The sequence below is a fragment of the Macaca nemestrina genome, chromosome 3 (genome assembly GCF_043159975.1).
Source record: "Macaca nemestrina isolate mMacNem1 chromosome 3, mMacNem.hap1, whole genome shotgun sequence".
Classification (NCBI taxonomy): domain Eukaryota; kingdom Metazoa; phylum Chordata; class Mammalia; order Primates; family Cercopithecidae; genus Macaca; species Macaca nemestrina.
The window spans coordinates 6,082,477-6,104,879 of NC_092127.1; the positions used below are offsets into that span (position 1 = coordinate 6,082,477).

Genomic DNA, 22,403 nt, shown 5'->3' on the forward strand with positions numbered 1-22,403 from the left:
AGAGTAAAAAGGGTTTGTTTTGTTTTGTTTGGAACATAAATAATTATAAATTGAGCCCCAGAGGAAGAGCAAATGATGTCGTTAATGGATTTCCTCTGTTGGTTCATAATGTCATATCAATATACATTTCGACTGATTATTCACATCTGCCTCTCCACCACAGGCTCCAGAAGCTTCCACAGACATATAATAATCAGCAGCACACTCAGTGAATAAAGGGTTTTTAAACAGCTAAACGCACTTTGAAATGTCTTCTCCTTCTTTTCACACTCAAGGAAACGACTTCAAAATTTGAGGTGATAGCTAGCTCTCGCAGTGGTTTTTAAAATGGATACTCATAAATACACCTAAGTCATGATTTCATTTCAGGCTGGAAATTCACTGGCATAGCCGCTCCTGAACACACTCGATAATTTTACCCTAAAGATTCCATTTTCGTTCTGGATTAGATTTTGACTTTGGGGGACTCTAAGCATGCCCTTTTTGGGGGGACCCTGAGCATTTGCTGCACAGATGAGAATAAAATTCATTTTAAATGTTTTATTCCACTGTTTCAAAATTTAACACGTTAGTTAAAATACATTATATTTTTGATAAAGGACTGTAGATTTTTTTTTCCCATTGATTTGTTAAGTTTCCATTCATTTCTGCCTCACTTCGGCAGGACTGTTTTTGTTTGGATTTTTGGGTTTTTTTGGTTTTTTTTTTTTTTTTTTTTTTTTTGGAGACAAGGTTTTGCTCTGTCCCCCAGGCCGGAGTGCAGAGGTGTGATCTCAGCTCACTGCAACTTCCACCTCCCTGGCTCAAGCAATCCATCTACCTCAGTCGCCCGAATAGCTGGGACCACAGACATGTGCCACCATACCCGGCCAATTTTTGTGTTTTTAGTAGAGACTGGGTTTTGCCATGCTGCCCAGGCTGGTCTCCAACTCCTGAGTGCAAGCAATCCGCCTGCCGTGGCCTCCCAAAATGCTGGGATTATAGGTGAAATATTGTCCTTTAAAATAATTCGTATAGAATAGATGTGATTTAAAAGTTGTATTATTTTGCTCTCTCTTTTACTTTTTCTAAGTTAGAAACATTTGAATCTATTTCATTGCTTTAAGATATTTAGAACATTTAAGATTTCAAATGCACAGGGCAATGGCAGAAATCAGATGACTGGCCCAGATTGGGAAGAACTGAGTAGGTTTCGTGTTCCAGAACCTCAATGTGGCTACAAGAACTCTATCAGCTACAGAGACTGAGGACGCCAGAACATTCTCAAAACATCCACTGCAAGAGGCAGAGTCAACGCTTAGGAAATATTCTCTGAGCGTTGGTCCCTACATCTGACTTAAGCCTGCTAGAGCTAGTTAACAGGTCAAACTACGACAGCGGAGATGTCCTCTCCTCTCTTTCATTCCCGTCCTAGGCCGATAGCAATTTTGTCTGAATCCTGTGCTCTGATAGCGCTTTCCAAGAGGTTATTTAAGCCTAACTCCTTGTGGCTTTGAGTTTGCTTCTCACCAAGAAGCCAAGAGTTAATTGTTTAAAAGGCAGTTTGTTCACCGCCAACCAAAAACAAACAAACAAACAAAAACCCTGGAATTTTCTTGAATGTCAAGGGTGCCTCCAGAAAGGTAATCCACTTATAGAGAGAAGTCAAGTTTTTCATAATGCTTATGGTAAATCTGAGCAAACCTAAAGGACACTCCAAAATGTCATCACTAAAAGGGAAAGCGCTAGACTTGTCTACATGACATGTCCCCCAGGAAAATTCACCAGTGGCTTTGCCAGAGCCACCACTGAGGCATGCAGCAGGCGGAGGAAGGAGGAGGGGCAGGAAAGATGCAAAACCCCGAAGATTTCAAGACACATTCCTTTGGTTTCATTCTTAATCACTAAAGCAACTTTTTACAGTATCTGACTTCCTCATCTCTAAAATAGAGAGTTATGATGGGATTTACCTACTCCTAGGGTGACTGTGAAGAAGAAATAAGCATCGAGGAAAAATCTGTACACTAATAAGGTAGAAAATGTGGATTATTTCTGTTACACACCTAGCATATAATGAAATAAATAGTGACTGTGGGTTTGCTTCAGAATCCATGTATTACAAATGACATATTTTCTATGGGAAAATACATTTTAAGGTTCAAAGGATTCACTCTTAAACCAGGTTTCGAGGGGTGGGCTCAACATTTATTGAGTGCCTGCTGTATACCAGACACCGTAAACACATATTACAATAGATCATCTGAGCTGGGGTCTGTCTCTACGATAAGATCCCTTTGCCCACCTTCAATCATAGCCAACATGTTAATAGTGGTGAATATGTACAGTACTTCATCTTCTCCAAAGAATGTATTTCATTATTGTTGCAATAATGATTACAGTCTGTGACGTTCACACTGAGGGCTCCGGATATGCTGATGAAAAAGTTAAAGGAGATGGAATGTTAGCAGTAAAAATATTCCTCAAATTCCAAAGTTGGGTTTTTTTTTTAAAGAGAGCTAATGGAGTGCAACCTTAAAAATAGGATTTCAGGATTTTATAGGGAGGAGAAATGGACCAAGTGGCTGTGTTGTTCGTCCTTCTGTGCGCATGTGTTCCCCTGGCCCCAGGCGTCTACAGCACACGTTCATGCGATACATTAAGCAGATATACCCCTGGCAGCCTTTGGTCTCTTGATTTTCATATTGTGTTCATCAACCAGCTTTAGGCCTCACATTTGGAATTGCAGGCTTTTCATGTCAAGACTTTTCAGTTTCAATATTAGATCTCATAGCATAGTTCAAGTTTCTACCCTTTTTCCATCCACATCCCCTTTAATTTCCAACGAAAGGGACTAAAGAATTTTGGAAATGTGGCTGAACATGACTTCTGAGCCAGCACTGAAACCCTGGGGTGTGGAGAAAAATCACCTTTTGGGGTCTTTTTGTTTGTTTGTTTGGTTGGTTGGTTGCGGCTTATTTACTGAAAGATTTTAATAAATGGCCTGTCAGGGCCGGGCACGGTGGCTCATGCCTATAATCCTAGCACTTTGGGAGGCCAAGGCAGAAGGATCTACAAAAATTTTTTTTTCAAATGACCAGGCATGGTGTCACACACCTATAGTCCCAGCTACTCAGAAGGCTGAACTAGGAGAACTGCTTGAGCCCAGGAGTTCCAGGAGGCAGAGAGCTACAATCACCACGGCACTCCAGCCTGGGCAACACAGTGAGACCCTGTCTCTAAAAAAAAAGTAATAAAGATTCCCATGTCTCACAGCAAGGGTAAGGTATGAGCATGATAATGCTATCTGTCTAAAACAGTCCCCAGACTGGAAAGTAAAGTCTCTAGAAGTCAAACACTTTCCTTTGCAGAACATACTCCTGGATCAGCGAGACAACTCCGTGACTTCATTATGGTGTGTAGAAAATAGTTTGTCACCTAGCTTCTAATCGAAGGGTAGTAAATACGAAAGGGATAAATTTAGCAATTGTCTGTAGATTCTCTACTAAGTACATAAAATATACAGGTGATACATGTTTTCATGTAGAGAAAATTCTACTTAATATTAGTTGGCAGACGTGGCTATTGTGCGAAGGTTGTCTCTTTAGAACAAGCTTTACCTTCTGTCATGACAAAGCATTTAACTTTAAGTACACAATGAAACAACTGAAAATCAACTTACTTCAAGAAATAATCCCAGTCATAAATTCTATATTCTGCACCCCAAGTTTAGAGATAGTAAAATATTTTCTGTAGAGATACTGGTTCAACCATTTCATGAATATCTCTGTTTACCTTCAAACAAACAAAAAACTTTCAATGTTATGCAATGGAAGGTTTTCTAGCTAGAACCCACTAAACTACTCCCAATGTCTCCTTAGCAACTATCTCCTTAGTATGGCAGCTTCCTGTCTGTGGAAGTCCAGGGGCCCAGAGGGAAAGGAGAAAGGTTTAAAACCAGCGTGTGAAAAGCAGGTAGGAGGCAGAGACTACATAATGAGAAACAGAAGAACAGAAAGACACAAGCAAAGACACCACACCTGCCACCAGCAACTGTTCTGAACTTCTACCACGGATTACAGACCTTCTGTTTTGCTAATCCGGTATCCACTACTAGGAACTCAAGAGGAAAAAGGAGTAGAACAGGAAAATGAAGGAAAAAAGGATAGTTAAAATAAATCGGAAAATTAATATCTGATTTGAGATAAAAAATTATTTAGCAAAAATGATTTCTTAGAAAAGCCATCTAGTAGACTAGTGGTTTTCAGGCTGAGGCCCGTGGCTCCCTGAGGTCTCAGAGGCTCCTCGAGGGATGGGGAGAGGGACTGGGGCCCACAGTCTCCACTATCACCAAGGCCATCTCTCAGCTCTGTGCAGACATTAAACTTCCACACACGTGTTAACTTGGAAGAAAGGCTCCATGACCAAAATAATAGTAATAATAATAATAATAATAATAATGAACCAGCCCTTTAATAAATCACAAAGGCCTAGTATGGGATGAAGGAATTAATGATTCCCAGTTCCAGCTGTGTGATGCTCACTTCCAAAATTATCCAGGGATATAGTGAAATGATCACAACAGAATTAATTTTAATTCTTAATAATTAAAATAAATATATGAAGTACATAATCCTATCTGAATCCGTGTTAAAATTATAAGTATTGCAAAATCTTGGGAATCACAGCTGATGAGAAATGTCAATCTCTCAGTAGTATTTCTGCATCTCAGAGTCACCAATCTGGAGTAGAAGTTAGAAGGAGAATTAGGTCCCATGTTGCTCTTTGAGGAGAAGAAAGAGTTAAGGAGAAAAAAGGAAGTTGCACAGACTCTTGTTTGCTTTCTGAATCCCTGCACAACTCTAGAGCTTTGGCCATGACCACTGGGCACCACTAACTCTCAACTGTCAACCCTTTGCTGAACTAACACCTACTACCAAGAAGGAACTACAATTAGACTGCCCAAAGGGGCTCCGTCAATTCTGCGGAGGAGAAATAAACATGGCACGTGCTTTGATCTAACAGAGCACAGGCCCCTGCCCTCGCTGTGAGGGAAGAAATATTCCATTTCTTGGCGGCGAAAGGAAGATGTGTGAGCCAGAGGGACAGGCTGCACAGAACACTGGGATCCAAATGGTAACAAGCTTCTAGATCCATTGGAGAGGTTTTGAGATCTGCTATTATATTTTCACCAGAGGGATCCCTATCCTAGCATCAACCAATTTACTCCCAACCCCTATCTTCCTCCCCGGCCCCCAGACTATTTATTCGACTCAAAAAGTTACTATTTTTGAAGGACTTAAAAAACATCCTTCTCTTAGCATGGGTGGCAATATGAACGTAGCAGAAAAAGTACTGGAAATGTTGGTTTTAGTTAGATCAGACTGATGCAAGTTTGAGGGGAGGAGCCAACCCACCAGTCCAGATTGGTGATCTCTGCAGGTGCAGAAACATTTTTTTCAATTCCTGAAAAAGAAGTCAGAAACAGATTGTTAACAATACGAACCATACAACTCTTATCCCTCATCCACAGAACTGAGACTATGAAATCAGGAACTTGTCGAGTTACGTGCAGAAAGCCCCAGGCCCCGCTAGGTGCATACGTGCCCAGAGACACCTCTCCCTACCGTGGGGAGTTGAATCCACTGTCCACTGTGATGCTGCTGCTGTCCATGCTGTCCAGCCGGGCTGAATGGGTGGCTCTCTGGTTGCTGCTGCTGTCGGTTTCTTTTGGGGCGAGAAGAGTGAGGTTCTTTTCAAATTTCCTCTGCAAGTCTCTTTCCTTCTCCCTCTCGAGGAGCCACTGCATGGTGCCTACGTCCTCTCTATTTTTCTCCTCCTCCGTGTTCTTGTTTGCCCCTTCCTCAGACTCATCATCATCAGAGACGTTGTAATAGTCAAAAGAGGTTTCCTGGTTCCCTCCTGACTCCTGCTGACGTTGGGAAGCAGGCGTGGCTTGTGCCGCCGAGGTCCCCAAGGACGGTTCCAGTTTCTCACATCGGCCTGGCAATGTGTCAGCAGGTGTCTTCGGGTGAGATTTGAGGAGGGACAGGCTGGATTTGTGATAGCTGTTTACAGACAAGGTGCTGTGAAGAGGTTTGAACAGGGTGTCTTTGCTAAATATCTCTTTCCTCTTGTCCAAGCTGCTGGGCTCGGCACCATGGTGCTGGACGAGGCGTCCGTTGGCGATCCCTTCAGCCACTCCTCCCGAAGCAGCTGGGCCCCCACCCGGCCCTTTTGGTGACTCCTCCTTGTGTCCTACAGGCTCCCTGGAGGAGTGGGGGACCTGCCTATCAGATGGGGAGAGCTTTTTCACCCCCTCTGCCAAAGTCAGAGTGTCATGGTCCTCCTTGTTCTTTCCCAGAGGTGATGGTGCCGTAAGCACTGTCTCACTAGAGGTGTTGCACTGGAAATAGTCATCTGTGGCTGTTTTTGTTGGACAAGAGTTGAGTTCGCCATAGGACGGCAAACTCTCAGGTGGTTTGCCTGGCTCCAAAAGGCTACAAGCGCTGGAGGGTTCCTTGCTGCCACTGACTATCTCTGGAATACACACCTCTTTATAGCTTGTGGACGCCATGTGAGCCCTTTGGTGACCGACAGTCTGTGCAGGCCTCAAAGTACTGTCATCAACGTAGGATTGGCTGGGGGTCTGGTCGTCTTGGCTGCAGCCTTCAGCCAGGTCTTCCGGCGTCCCTAGAGAAGAAGCACCCAGAGGGCCTTTGGAGTTATCCATCGACCTGGATCTCTCCTTGGCTTTGTTGGATCTCTCATTCCTGGACCTCCGGTCCTGGGTATGGCTGTGGCTTCGGTGCACTTTTGAGTGGGAGCTTCCCCTAGAAGGTTCAGGAAAAGGCATCTCAGTTCTCCTTTTGGCCAATTCACCGGACACATCCCATTCTGGTGTCATGGGGAAGTGGGACTCGAGCACGTTGGTGTTGCTGTGCATGATGAAGTTATCTCCTTTGTGTTCAATGATGAAGCAGCCCTCCCTGGGCACCCTGGAAAGAGGGTCACAGAAGTCATACTCTCTTTCACCTGGGATATCCAGATGTGAACCGTCGGAGGGGTCTCCTTTAGACACTCGCGTCTTGCTGTGAGACCGAGACTTTCCATGGGACTTCCGATGAGTCCTACTCTTTTTACTCCGTCCGCTGTGATGGGCAGAGGACCCGGCTTTACTCCTCTGGGCCTTTTCTTCTTCCAGTTTCTTCATGAGGGCGGTGTGCCGCATGACATTTTCCACGGTCAGGTCTGGGTTAATGCGCCTAATGATTTCCATCTCCACTTCCCGGGGGATCGTAGCTGGCGTGTCCTCGTCTCGCAGGGGCCACTCTTCAGGAGGAAACTGGGCAGAAAAATTGGCCAGCTGTTTGGTCTTGTCTTTTTTAAAACTTAGCCGGAATAACTTTAGCCCGAATTTTTTTGACTGCTTTTCACTGTCTTTAGGTTTTGAGAGAGTTTCTGTCTTGTAGGAAAAATTTACAGTACTTTTGCTCTTTTCAGTGGGTGGCACCTGGCACAGAGAAGGGGGGCAGTAAGGGTCTTTGCAGTCCTTGGCAGACTTCCTCTGCAGGGTGGGTGCATGCGTGCTGTGCACGTCTTCTCTGCAGCAGTGGCAAGAGTCGCAGTGGTTTCGGGGCAATGTCCTTTCCCTGACACAGCCTGAGGCAGAGGGCGTGATGGTCCCGGGTTGCGGAGAGGTGCACTGAGACCGGTCAGGTATCCTCTCGTCCAAATGGTACCATTTACTGTTAGTTCTTATGAGGGAAGGAGTTATGAAATAGGTCTGCGGGGTCACGATGAAGTAGCCATCTGGAGTTGGGTAGATTTTCCTCTCCCGTACCAGTGTGTTCAGCGTGTGCCGCAGAATTTCTTGGCTTGGGGTTGGAACACCTGAAACAAAACAAAACAAAACAAAACAACGACAAAAAAATCCACTTGTGAGAATCAAGACAGAACATGTTGATTCCTGATTTCCAGGATTCTATTCATTCTGCCAAGATGCCAAGTACCATGACATGGCTAGGAGGCACTATTCAGACAAAGGTGTTCATTAAGTTCAGTGCAAATCCTCGCCTTCTTGGATAACTCCTAAATTACTACCCACAGAATGAGCAGATATAAAAGCTGTGAAGACAGAGATGGAAGTTAGGTGGAGACAGATTGCTACTGTTGTTACCTGTTGTTTGAAAGACAGAATATTTTAAATGAGAGAAAAATGAAAAATGTTTTCCATAATATGATATAAAAGCAACTAGAGAAGCAGAGTGAAAGTATCTACCTTGACATTAAAAAACACATCTAACATATGTGGAGGCTACCACAGAGGAGTTACTGTATGTGCTCATTGTTAAAGATTTTACTTAATAAACTTAGTTTTGTGAATTATATAAAAGGGCAGCTAGACTTGACTACTGTTTATGATGTACCCTCTAATTTTGGAGTCATCGCCTTCCATTTGGAAGCTGACTGCAGCACGGGTAAAATTCATGTAAGAATGTTCTCCTTTTTGGCATCAGTCAGTAAGATGAAGGTGGTTTTTCTAATTTCTAACCAAAGCGCCCTAATAAATACACGAGTGAAGGCTTTGACACTCTATATCTGTTTGTCCAAAATTGCCATATTGGCTAGAATAGAAACACCAGATAAAAATGATGAAAGCTTCTTTGTATGACTGATCATTGTTTTCAAAGGGTTTTTGTGCATATTTATGCCTCATCTACCTTAAGAGACAGAATTAAGAGTATAAATTCTTTTTTTTTTTTTTTTTGAGACGGAGTCTCGCTCTGTCGCCCAGGCTGGAGTGCAGTGGCGCTATCTCGGCTCACTGCAAGCTCCGCCTCCCGGGTTTACGCCATTCTCCTGCCTCAGCCTCCCGAGTAGCTGGGACTACAGGCGCCCGCCACCTCGCCCGGCTAATTTTTTTTTTTTGTATTTTTAGTAGAGACGGGGTTTCATTGTGTTAGCCAGGATGGTCTCGATCTCCTGACCTCGTGATCCGCCCGGCTCCAGCCCACTTACTTCATTTCTTGGGTATTCTTCATTTCTCAGTGCCAGGCACATAAAGGGTGATAATACTTAGAAGATTGATCTGAAATCGGTCAGGTTGAATCATATGAAACTGCCACTATGTAACCATCTGACTCACAAAAATAGCAGCTTCATGTGGTTCAGCCTAACACGAATAAGGCAGTGGAAGGTGGAGACCAAAAGGCTGGGGCCAGGCTGCTGGACTGAAACCCTTGCCCTGTCATTGCTAGCTGGCGTCACTGGTTGAATTACGCACTCCCCATCCCAATTTGTATGTTGAAATCCTAACCCCTAACACCCTTTTAAAAATGACCTTATTTGAAGAAAGGGTCTTTAGAGTCAAGTTAAAATGAGGTCATTAGAGCGGTCTCTCATCTAATACGACTGATGTCCTTCTTCTGACAAGGGGAAAGCTGGAGACAGAAAGGCACAGAGGGAAGACACTGAGGAGACACAGAGAAGGTGGCCATCCATAAGCGGAGGACAGGGGGCTCACAGCTCTCAGGACAACCACGTCTGCTGAGATCGTGATTCTGGACTTCTGGCCTCCAGAACTGTAGGACAATAAACATTGGTTGTTTGACCCACCTGCACTTTGTGACAGCAGTCCCAGCAAATGAAGACAGCTGGCACCACCTGAGGCAGCTCAGCCTCTCTGAGCCTTCATTTACTGTCATCACAAGGTGGATAGCAATAGTACCTGTAGCCACAGGGCTGAGGTGAAAGGAGTTTAGTGTGTGTGGAGCAGGGCACAGCACACAGGGAGTGCTCAATAAATATCAGCTGGGAGTTAGTCTCCCCTTCGGGTCGGGACGCACGGAAAACCAGATTGCCTTCAAACAACGATGTGCACCAACCTAGAACACCTGGGTGAGCTGAGCTGCTTCAACTCCCCAAGTCCTTCCAAAGTAGGAAATCAAGGTATTAGAAATGGCCTGGAATTCTCAAGGGGAGAAAATCCATGAATGCGAGGTAACATACACACCCATTTGTGTGACCATCTTCAGAAGGCATCCTTAGTGACCAAGGCAGAAAAGGTAGCATTGTTCATAGATAACGTATTAATATCATTATTTAATTTTTGAGTTGCATGGTTTCCTTTTAGTCTAATACTTTACTTCTGGTAAGCTAACATTAGTTTTTATACAAATGATTTTAAGACCAATAATAACAAAATTTGTTTTTGAATTTTATAATACTTTCTGTGCAAAATAGAAATGAATTTTTTTCTTTCTTTTTTTTTTTTTCTTTGAGACAGGGTCTCACCCTTGCGCAGGCTGGAGTGTAGTGAAAAGATCTCAGCTCACTGCAGCCTCAACTTCCCCAGGCTCAGGTGATCCTCCCACCTCAGCCTCTCGAGTAGCTGGGATGACAGACACACACCAAAACACCCAAGTAATTTTTATATTTTTTGTAGAGATGGGGTTTCTCCATGTTGCCCAGGCTGGTCTCGAACTCCTGGGGTCAAGCAATCTTACCGCCTCTGCCTCCCAAAGTGCCTTCCACTGAATAACTTCAGGGGACACCACTGACACAGTATATACCTTCTGAGATGAGGGCACACCTCTGCACCGCAGTCTCACGAATGATGCCCACTGTCATTGTTTGGCACAGTAATCAAGATAGCAAGCCCATGTTTAAAACTGACCACATCTTAAATGGTAGCATACTTTCAGTCAACAATATGACAAACTTCCTCAAACACTCAGAAGTTTCATTTATAAGTATTCATGACTGACCAGTTTACCATGGCTCCTAATAAGGGAAAGCTGAGGTATGTGTGATAAAAATAGCTATTACTATAAAGCAAAGGTTTAATTTTATTATAGAATTTGCTGACTGTAGGTCTTCCAAATGATGATCTTAGGAAACTCTTAAAGCTATTAATATACAGAATCATGACTACAATGCAATCATCTTTACTTACAATTAAAAACAAGTTCTCTGGTGGTTCTCAAATGAAAGAATAAAAAGAAAAATAGAGAAAAAAATAGAGAAACAATTTTCTATTTCCATAGAGTATTTGTGCTTAAATTTTCTTAGGTCTTGGGTTTCCAGGTATATCAATCAAATAATGTTTAATTTGATAATGCACACTAGAAACATTCTTTGCCCCCGTCCAATCCATTTTCCATGCTATGACCTGAGAGTTTTCAGACTTAACTGAAAGTTGCTTATGTTTATGATTATCGTTTTATTATTAAGCCCTAGTATACTGACTGATCATCTATGAAATTCAGGGTTCTACCAGAAATCTGTAGGGTTGACCTGAGAAAGTGATGGTTGTGATGGATATTTAACATTTGCATACTCCACTACTTCCAAATTCGACTCTGAAAGTTTATCATGAATTCAGATGTTGAGGGCTTAAAGAACAAAAATACACTTTACATCCTAACAGGCCTGAACCTGACCTCTTCCACACCTTTACATTTTTCAAAGCAAAAATAACTATTTAAAAACACTGCACGACGCTGTGATCTACTTGGATCTACGTATTGCGCTTTTTTTTTTTTTTTTTGAGATAACATCTCACTCTGTCACCCGAGCTAGAGAGAAGTGGCACAATCTCGGCTCGCTGCAACCTCTGCCTCTCAGGTTCAAGTGATTATTGTACCTCAGCCACCCGAGTAGCTGGGATTACAGGCACGTGCCACCACGCCCGGCTAATTTTTGTATTTTCAGTAGAGATGAGTTTCGCCATGTTGGCCAGGTTGGTCTGGAACTCCTGGCCTCAAGTGATCTGCCCACCTCAGCCTCCCAAAGTGCTGGGATTACAGGTGGGAGCCACCACAATCAGCCTCTGTGTAATGCTTTAGTCCTGTAAATCTGACAAACTGTCAGAACAGAGAGCACGTGGACCTGTTCTGTATGATGAGCACTTTTAAGTGAAACCCTTTAATGAGCCTCGTTAGATTATTCTTGTTTGGGAAGAACACTGGCTGAGGAAGAATTCGATAAGAGCTGACATAAGGAGACGAATGGGAGACAGAACACAGGATATGTAATATTAATATTCTCCAGCAATCTCTAAAGTCAAGTTCAGCTCCATACCTAGCCTTATAGGTCTATCTCTATGTCCCTGAAGACCAGCCTTCCTCCCAGAAAGATTCAGTAGTAACAGCTTAACAGGTACCAGACCAATTTAAAGGATCATTCTGGATGAATGGATGTGTAGTTATTTAGAAATATGAGAAGCAAGTATTATTCTTTATAAACCTTTTAAAAATATTCTTGATTCTGTAATGGAAACTGATAGATAAAAGTTGTTGAGTTGGTTTTCAAGAATTCAGCCAACTTTTTTTCACTTTTATAGAAAAGTGATAAAAAGGTTTAAGTTTTGATGTATCAGAAATTTTTACTAGAAGACTTTTCACTAAACTTTCTTTAGAATATGGATACCCAAAACAAGAAAAGAAGCCAAATTCTAGACTATACTTTTGATTCATAAAATATACATTAAATATGAGATTCAAATATTTTAATAATACTTTGGCTCAAAAACTTTATTTTTCAGTAGTAAGATATAAAAGAACTACTTTATTCTTGTCTTTAAAAAACAAAAAATATAAATACGATCTTTAAATCCCTCCAGAGTTTTAGCACTGTCATGAAAATATGATTTTCAAGTAGAATTTAAAGGGTTGGGTTTTCTAAAATATTTTCTTCTGCTATAGCTTAAGTGATAGCAAAAGACAGACCAAAAAAAAAAAGCAAAGGAAGGAAGGAAAGGAAAGGAGAAAGGGAGCTAAGAAGAAAGGAAACAAGGCAGGCAGGCAGGAAACAAACTTTGATATTTTATGAAATACAGATTAAAATCTGGAGCTATTGTTGAACATAACTTTAAATAGTTACCACCATGCCCTAGCCCAGGGGTCAGCATACTTTTTCTGTAAAGAACCACGTAGAAAATATGTTAGGCTTTTAGCCATACGACCTCCATTGCCACTACTCAACTCTGCCACTATTGCATAAGGAGCCAAAGATCATTCATGAGCAAATGGGCACGGCTGTGTTCCAATAAAACTTTATTTACAAAAACAGGTGGTGGGCCACACTAGGCCTGCAGGTTAGCAAACTCCTGTGCTAGACTCGGGTTTGTATGGTGTCCCTGCAAACTTCTGAGGCTGACAAATGAGTCATCAGTGTCACACAGAAGAAAAGGCTCCTCTGTCTGTCTGAAAACCAGGGCTTTGGGATTTAAGTTCCCTTGCCATAAAAGCTAGCAAAACAGTTATTCTTTCAAGTACAAATGACCTATGGATTACTCCACAAAGCATTCCAAGTTAGTGATATTGTTATCAGCTGCTTGGCAGTGAGGAGCATCTTACTATTACACACTGGCTCTGTGTTCTTTCTATTCTTTATAGCCCAGAAATGGGTGGTATATAAGCAACTTTAGAAACGCCGTGTGATTTCTCATGAAGCTAAATAAAAATACAAGGATTTAAAAAGCTGCTGGGTTGTTCAATGTCAGAAGTGGCTACGCACTCACAGGGCAGAAAGCAGGTCCTTCCTCCAAGACCGTCGTGTTTGCCAACACTATCTGTCCCCACTTAGGTGGCTCTCACCTGGGATTCTGTTTCTCTCACTACTGAAAGGAAAGGGGTTTGCCTAGGACTTCACAAAAAGAGACAGGCAATCAGATAGTGAAGACGATTCAGAGATACTAAAATGCTAGAAAGCTTAAAATAATTTGTATGTTGCAAGGGTGGGTTCATGTTAGAGAATTAACAAAAAGAGATAGGCAATCAGATAGTGAAGACGATTCAGAGATACTAAAATGCTAGAAAGCTTAAAATAATTTGTATGTTGCAAGGGTGGGTTCATGTTAGAGATTTTGAACCATATACATATTATCAAACATAGTAATTAGAATATTGAAAAAGGAGGAAATATCACAAGGAGAGGGAGAAAACGTTTCTCTGGGACACAAGGAAAAGCAGGGAAACCAATGTGGTAGATAAGATCTCTACTTAGCTTAGAACTAGTCCTCCCGTTCTCCTCCCATGTGTGGAGTGCACTTCCCCACACCTTCACTTTCAGTTTAGCAGGTTTGCTTTGGTCACTGCAATGTTAATGGGGCTGCCATGAACAAAGCTTGAAGAGCCTTCATGCAATGGGCTTGTGCTCTGGTGCCTCTGACATCCCACGAGTGAAAGAGATCTCCATTTGCCTCCTTTTCTAAATAGGATGGGTACAGATGGAGCAAAACTACCCTGCTGGACCCCACCTAGATCAGCTGACTCCTGGGGAACCCACAGAGGCATGAGTGAAATTTATGCTTGTTGCCATAGGCCTTTGATGTTCTGTAGTTGTTTGTTACCCAGAATTTTTGTAGCAAAAGCTAACTGATACAATTAACAGCTTATATTTACTAAGATCTCTTCTAAGTTGAATGAAAAATATATCAAACGTTCCCTTTTAATATAATCTCTATTTCAATCTAGAAACAGGCTGAGTCCACACCAAGTTGGTAAACTGGTAGCCTGATAATGTATTTCATTTGACTTGCACGTTGCTGGCACACAAATGTTAAAACGTATACACACATACAATTGTCAATATTTAGGAAATGTAGAGATTTCCCATAAGACCAAATTTCCAGATTCTCTTGAAACATAAGACTGGCAGCTCTGGCAGGATCTCCACTGGGGGTGGGGTGACAATCCACTGGCTCTCTTGAGAGACGGTCCTGCATTCTGCAGCGTGTCACCCTTCCTAACGCCCTCCAGCACCGAAAGCATCCAATGCCACTCACACAACGGCTGGGCTGTTGCCTCCTTTTTATAATATTTAAGAAAAAAGTAAATATTTTATTTTTTAAACATGAAATCCTAATTTATCAAATATTCTTTTCTTAAAACTCATCAAGCCATGACACAAATAGGTAAGATATGTTAATTTTTGACATGACCCTTTCTGCAGTTTAACTCCCCAGGACTAAAGTTTTCAGTTGTTGAACCCTCACATTCATGTATTTAAAGATTAGATTGTAAAGAATGACTGGAGTCCAGGTCATTTTTGCCAGATTCTTCATGAATTCTGAATTAATTTCTTCCTCTTGGTGCCAATTTAAAAAGTATTGCAGCTGAAGCAGTTAAGTTATTTTTTTTATGTCATGCAGGTGCCTGAATTTTTAATGACAGAAGGAAGGAAAGCTTCTGGTCAGTTTTGGGGAAGAGTTTTTTCCTATTATCTTTAAACATGGGAAGAACAGTCCATGTGAAGTCCTAGAGTGACCAGAGCACACCGCCACCTGGCACACGCTCCGCTCCCGCCTCGTTACCTGGGAAACACGTGGTCAGGTGCTCCATCAGTGCTTCTTGGGTGACAGGTTTTCTTGCCGAGTTCATGGCTGAGATGGCCAAGCAGAGGATTTCCCCGAGTGGAATAAACTGAGACTGACTGATGGGAGACATACTGATTGGTGATACATCACCTGCGGAAAGACAGTTTTCAAGTGAGCGGTTCATTAAAAGAGCCGGTCGTCTGTCAGACACACACCTTCACCCGTCCACACCCCTCCCACCTTCATGCACCCACCCAGCCCTGGTCTGATGAACACAGTCAGCTCCAAACACAGAACTGCTTGCCAATTCCACTCTGAACACAGAAGCCACAGCCAATCCCACTCAGGTAGAAAGACTTTCACACGCAGTGGAAGCTCCTACTGCCTCAACAAATAAAACCACCCTTTAACATCTGAGATCTCATTTAAATAGTCCTACTACGGAAAGTCTTGCCACAACAGGCTTTTATTTCCGTTTTTATTAACTTGGAGCTGATTTATTTAATAACTGCCAGTCATATCCCGACAAATTGCATTTGTGTAACTTGATGATTCATTCATTCAAACACTGAACGCCTTTATGCATCTGCTGGGGGCACAGGAGCTACAGAGAGTGAGTGCGTGCCTCTCCCCAAACACCTCTGCCCTCAGTTTCTATTTAAGTGGAGGAGACAGACAAGCAGATCAAAGTTCCCAACGTTGTGTGGCAGGCTCACAAGAGAACAGAACAACACCTGGGCGCTGCGAGAGGGAGGATAATGGCGCACGGGGAGGTGAGGGTGGGGCTCAGAAGCAGGAAGTTCCAAGGTTCCACCAAGGAGGTGTAATCTGAACCCAGTGCTCAAGAGTAGGCGTGTCCCTGCGGGGCTGGGACCTATAAGCACATGTTCTCTGGGGCACAGAAGAGAAGGGGGACAGGTAGGTAGGGACGACCATGAACAAAGAGCTGAGTGTCCAAGCTCTGCATTCTATGAGGGGTGGTGAGCCGTGGAAGGCCAAAGGCAGGTGTGGATTTCAGAAAGATGACTGTGGTGGTCGTGGGGATGATGGCCTGGGAGGGGTGGGAGAAGGCAGATTACAATTCCCTCAGAGACTGTGGCCTGCTGCACGCTAAAAGGGCCTGTGGAGGCAGGAGAGGCTGAAGATCCCTTATCGGAGGGGTGATGGACGGTGACTCTTGAGATGTCAACCTACAATGCAAATATCGGTCTTCATTTCTCGTCTTTATGCCACAGTGCAGTGATTTTCCAGTGATGCTCCAAGGATGCCTAGAATTTCCTGGAATATTTCTAGTACAGAGGTGCCCCCAGCAGAAGCAGAGGCTGGGAGAGTAGGAAAGTCAACTTCTGTCACCTGAGTGCCACCTGTTTTATACCTGGGGTTCTCCAAGGTTGCACTTGAAAAGATGTCCTACACAAAGAGGATGCAAATTATCAACATGGTAGAACAGAGAAGGGCTCACGGGGTCTGTTAAGTTTCTAATCTGATTTCCTAAATGTACGTACATAATCTCTCCTTTTTTGTTTCTGAAGCACGTAATAAGCTACCATGGCTGACGAAAACCGAGACTCGGGTGAGCCTGTGGCATCAAGTAACACCCTCCCCGACAAGGTGTCTGGCTGCTCTGGCGTGGACCAGCCTCCTCACTGTCAGGTACTTAAAGCCGTGCCCAGCCATAGTCCCCAGTTTGCAGGAGGAGTGCAGAGTCCCTGCTGCTCTGATGGGCTAGACGAGAAATGGTTTGCTAGACGAAATCAGGCACCCGGGCCTGGGATGAAGATCAGCATGTGTGGGGAGAGTCCAGCAGGTGCCTCGGACAAAGCAGCAGGACTCCAGAGCCCAAGGCCCAGGCCTCACCCCCTTCCCAAACCCAGCGCAGTTCAATGCCCCCCTTCCCTGGACCACATGGGGCTCCCATCAGCTCTACTGTAGCTCCACTCTCTGCAAGCTGGATATGAGAAGGATAAGATATTGTCCCAGTGGCCAGAGGGAGATAGGAGCACCCACTTCCAGAAAAGAAGGAAGAGAGAAAAATCAGCAGAAGCCAGGAACTGACCTAGCTCAGAAGCCACACATTTCTGGGGCCTATGGGTCACAGGCATCAAAAAGAGACGCCCTCGGAAAAATCCTTGTGATATTTTGTGGGGCAGTAGCAGGCGAGAGTGAGTGTGAACTTGGGCCCATTTTGGGGGATGTGAGTTTCACTCATTGGCTTGTGAACCTCAATTCATATTGGTGACTCAAAAATGACAGAATGATGTGGGCTAGGACCACCTCAGTGGGCAAGTTTGCAACTGCCTAGAACAATGTATTTAAATCTTAAAGAAAAGACTTGTTATATCCTTTTTTACCCCCCAAAAAAGCTGTCTTTGTTTGTTTTGTTTTGTTTTGTTGTTTTGAGACAGGGTCTGGCTCTGTGGCTCGGGCTGGAGTGAAATGGCACAATCATAGCTCACTGCAACCTTGAACTCAAGAGATCCTCCCACCTCAGCCTTCCAAATAGCTAGGACTACAGTCTGGCCACCTCTTAAAGAGCTGGCACTACAGGTGTGAGCCACCATGCCCAGCCCAAACAAAGTCTTATTCTAAAACCTAATGTGGGTTGGGCGTGATGGCTCACACCTATAATCCCAACATTTCTAGCAGTCAAGGCAGGCTGATTGTTTGAGCCCAGGAGTTTGAGACCAGCCTGGGCAACATGACGAGACCCCATCTCTACAAAAAATACAAAAATTAGCTGGGCATGGTGGCACATGCCTGTGGTCCCAGCTGCTTGGGAGGCTAAGGTGGGAAGATCACTTGAGCCCGGGAGGTCGAGGCTACAGTGAACTGAGATTGCGCCACTGCACTCCAGCCTGGCCGACAGAGCAAGACCCCGTCTCCAAATCAGTAAATACATAAGAAATATGTAAAGATTGGCTGAGTGCTGGTGCGAGCTGCAGCGGAGGTGGGAGTTGGAAGTTCACCTGTTTGGCCCCGCCCTCCCCACAGCAGGCCCTACAGCTCAGGCACAGACAGTCTGAGACACTGGCCTGTGGTTCCTTCTCTCTCACTCCACCTCCACTGGATAGGACAGGGGCACTGAGGCCGGCTTTCTTACAGAGGTGATAAGTTAGCCCCTGAAAGTCACCCGGGATGATTTTAAAAGTCAGATGAAAAGGAAGATAGGATCAGCAGGCAAAGAGGGAGAGGATCAATGCAGATTCCAGAACCTCTGGACTTGGGTATCACTTGAGAGGTTAATACCTTCTAATGTGTGCCTATTATATAACTAAGAACATCTCAGAAGATGAAAGATACTAAAATACTAACTATGATCCCCAAAATGCAGGTCGGACTATTGCCAGATTTTTGTATAGGTCATAAGAAGAAACTCGAACTCTCTGTAAAAAAGAAATGACTATTAGCAAAATTAACTGCTTAAGCTTAGGTCATGATTGTCCTTACAGATTTAGTGGAAACAATTTGTTTGGTTTCACTGCCATATTCTCGGTTAATTTCTTTTCATTCATTGCAGCCAACTCCAAGAGGCAGCATGTTTTAAGTGTGTCTGAATGGCATTTGCTTTGGAAAAGCTCAGTTTCACTATAATAATGAATATGGGCAATAACTTTTAACTCAGAATATAGAACAAAATGGAATTTGGATGTTCTAAATAACTGTCGCCACCTCATCTCATTTTTGTGTTGCACTAAGATATATTACTTTCAACTCCTTTCCCATCCCCGAGCCCATCAGCAATGCTGTCTAGACCCTAATGCTGCCTGGTCTGTCCCCTGGATTCTATCCCTGGAGCTCCCTCGAACTGCCATCATCTCTCACCTGGTCCATCATAACTTGATGATGTTCAGCCTTCCCTCCTGCCTCCAACACTCCCCTCTCCACAGAGCAGCCAAGGTCCTCTTAGGAAAACAAAAAGCACACCACTTCCCTGCATAAAATCCTCCAGGGACTGCCTACTGCACTTAGAAGAAAAGCTGAATTCTTTGGTAGGCCTACAAGGGCCCGCATGGTCTGAACCTGTCCACCCAATGCTAGGACCACTCCCCACCTCCATCCTTACTTGCCACTCACAACCTCCTCTATTCTTTGAGCATGTCAGGCATTTCCTCAACTCGAGGTCTTTGTATTTTTTTGTGCCCTTGGCCTGGGATGCTCCTTGGGTTGACCTTTCAAGACTGGCTTTTCATGCTTTAGGTCTCAATTCAAATGGCACCTCATCAGAAAGCCCTAACCTGACTGGTCTACTGCCGTTCCAACACAGCCGAGTTTATTGTCTTCTCTCCCTGCATGTGTGCATGTGGGTTTGGTTCACTGGTTTGCTGTCTCACCCACTCGAATGTAAGCTCTGTGACAGAAGGCAACGTGAATGCCACATTCCCAGCACCTAGAATGATGCGGTGCTTACCCAACAAATATTTGTTGAATGAATGAATATCCATTTTTAACATTATAATCCAAGGAATTTCTTAGCAATCTTAAAAGATTGTAATTTTATTAATATTTTTGCTAAATAATAGCAAACAAAAAGAGAATAAATTTAGCCATGCAATTTCTAAGACTCCCCCAATTAACTGCATGAGCAATAGTCCTCCAAACACAGCAGTTACTATAGAAAAATAACTTTATAATACAACTATTATATAGCAATAAGAAATTAAAAATTAAGAAAAACGAGTACATTTTTTAAAAGAATAATTATATATTAAGTGAAGTTTAGAACATGCATTTAAGATCTGTATTAAAGGAATCACCAGTGTCTCTCAACACAACATAAACATTATTCAAGTTTACCATAATCTTCTGTGGATCTTATATAAACCTGCTTAATGAGCCAACTAGTCATATTTAAGACCAACATGGCACATGTATATATATATAACAAACCTGCACGTTGTGCACATGTACCCTAGAACTTAAAGTATTAAAAAAAAAAAAAAGATATGCTACCAGAAAATTCTTCCAATTACTGGACCACATTTATTTCTTCAAAGAAGAAAAAACAGAATGTAAGTACTGCTAAAATATTGTTGGTCATGATAATCTACATAATCTACAGAAACTACCATATTTTGCATGAAACGTGAATTATAACTTACTTGTCTATAATTTATAGGATGGATTTTTCTGTCTTCAGAATTAGTTCAGAACACATTCATAACAACAACTCATCTTAAAGCACACTGGCACTTTGTCAGCTACAAAATTCTTTCTAAACTGCTATAATTCTGTCCTATTGTTCTAAAAAAGAAGGAGTAGATAGGTTTTAGTTCAGCTTTATTTTCTTACGAACATCCATTTAAGTACAGTCCTCAGAGGACTTTTGTCAAATCTAGGCTATTTCAGATAAAACCAAACTCGGTGTCCTGGACAAAGGAAGCATTCCATAGATTTTTAAGTGAGCTTAAAATGTGAAAAGACATGAAAGGATTACAATTGTAAGTAAACTTCTGTTTTAAGAGCATTTAACATTTAAAATGCATGAGTGAAAACGTGGACACTGCTTTCATGTGAGGTCACCGTCAGCTGACTGGCATGAAGAGAAACAGTAGCCGGGTGGATGATGAGGGGCGTGGAAGATGGACCCCCTCCAGGAGAGGCGGAATAGCCCAGGCAGCGCGGGAGGCAGCATACTGAGCCCAGGCAGCGCGGGAGGCAGCATACTGAGACCAGGCAGCGCGGGAGGCAGCATACTGAGACCAGGCAGCATGCGGAGCTGAGCCTGGGGAGCTGCGGCAGGTTCAGGCTCCCCTGGGGCAGGCTGGTGGTGAGATACAGAGAAAAATAGACCAACCAGATCCTGGTTGACAAGAAGGCTTAGATCTTATTCTTGATGTTGATGGGGCACTGCTCATGTTTTCATACAGACAAAAACACATGATATGCTTGTATGAGAAAATCACTCTTGTGCAACTGAGGAGAAAGAGCTAGTGACTCCTAAAACCACTCGCGCAACGGACAACAGGCAGAGGTCCTGCAGATGCCAACCTGCTCTTTGATTGTCTACAGCTAGTCACCCCTACCTCAGGAAATAGCTTTATCAAGCGCATCCATTTTCACTATTTAAATCCCTCTGTCTACTTTCCCCGTCCAACTTTTGGCCCATTACTTTAGTTGGAGTTATTTCAAAAAAAACTCTCTCTCACATAATTCATTCTTTCAAGAAATATCCGAATTCCTATTATACATCAAATACCTTTAAGCACTCAAGTTCTAAAACTGTTCTTATCTCGGTTCTATTTGTGCAAAAATAATAATAATAATAAAAAAGACTGTAATGAAGCCCTGTCCTTTATAAATGGCATTTTCACTTTTTGCAGTCATTAACTGAGGTTCCAGGAACTCCTCAGCCTGTGCACATGCAGGAGGCCAGCACCGCTCCTGGGATGTGACTTTCACAACAGTTTATACTCTCTCCTTCCTGGGTGACATCCGTAGCTTTCCAAAAGATACCTGCTCCAGAAGCCAACATAAAACTATGTCATCCCATCTTAAAGCACCCATCCTCATACAACTGTGTAAGAAAAGGAAAGCCAGAATTTCCCCAGGTGAACTGCATCACAGCAAACAGCCTGGAAAGTACTAGCCTCCATCCTCTATCTTAGCTTTCTTTAAATAATTTTTTTTTCAAGCACCAACATTCCGTAAGAATTATCTTGTTTTCCTTTTAAGGTGCTATTTTTCATTGCAAATGTGAATGTAATCTATTCTCTGGGTTGAAGAGTTATCTTTGACATTAATGAAGTTCTTGTACCAAAACAACTCACTTACAAATGCGGTTCTGAAACTGTACTAGTTTATAATTGGGAAATTCCCACTATACAAAAAGCATTTGAGAGATATTTTGATAAGTATCCAGTCTCTTAAAACAAAATACAATTATCCGCTCTGTGCCTGTTTCCTCATCTGTAAAATGAGAGTTTGGATGAAATGATTTCAAAGGTTCCTTCAGGCTCCTAAATCCTATGATCCTATATCAATGCAGCAGAATTCTGGCATAAAAGCATCATATAGTACGGGTGTCTAGCTCTGTTTCCATCATGCTGGGGAAACTATTTTAACACTCATCGGATCTGAAAAAGTTAGGCTTTAATTTTCAAAGAAA

The 22,403-nt window shown here is 43.0% G+C and overlaps 1 protein-coding gene across 9 annotated transcripts in view; it reads right to left on the reverse strand.

Moving 5' to 3' along the window:
* Positions 1-22,403, reverse strand: part of LOC105466588 (storkhead box 2) — a 117,877-nt gene that overhangs the window by 6,477 nt on the left and 88,997 nt on the right. For 6 of the 9 annotated variants that reach the window (XM_011715647.2, XM_011715654.3, XM_011715653.3 and 3 more), the window contains 2 exons: positions 15,296-15,448; positions 5,604-7,869 (listed from right to left, as the gene is read on the reverse strand). In XM_011715647.2, coding sequence (XP_011713949.1) covers positions 5,604-7,869; positions 15,296-15,448 — 2,419 coding nt within the window. Of the gene's footprint in view, position 1; positions 2,412-3,658; positions 3,772-5,393; positions 5,443-5,603; positions 7,870-15,295; positions 15,449-22,403 lie in introns of those variants that run through there. The other 3 variants (XR_011620767.1, XM_071092787.1, XM_071092786.1) reach the window with 3 other exon arrangements.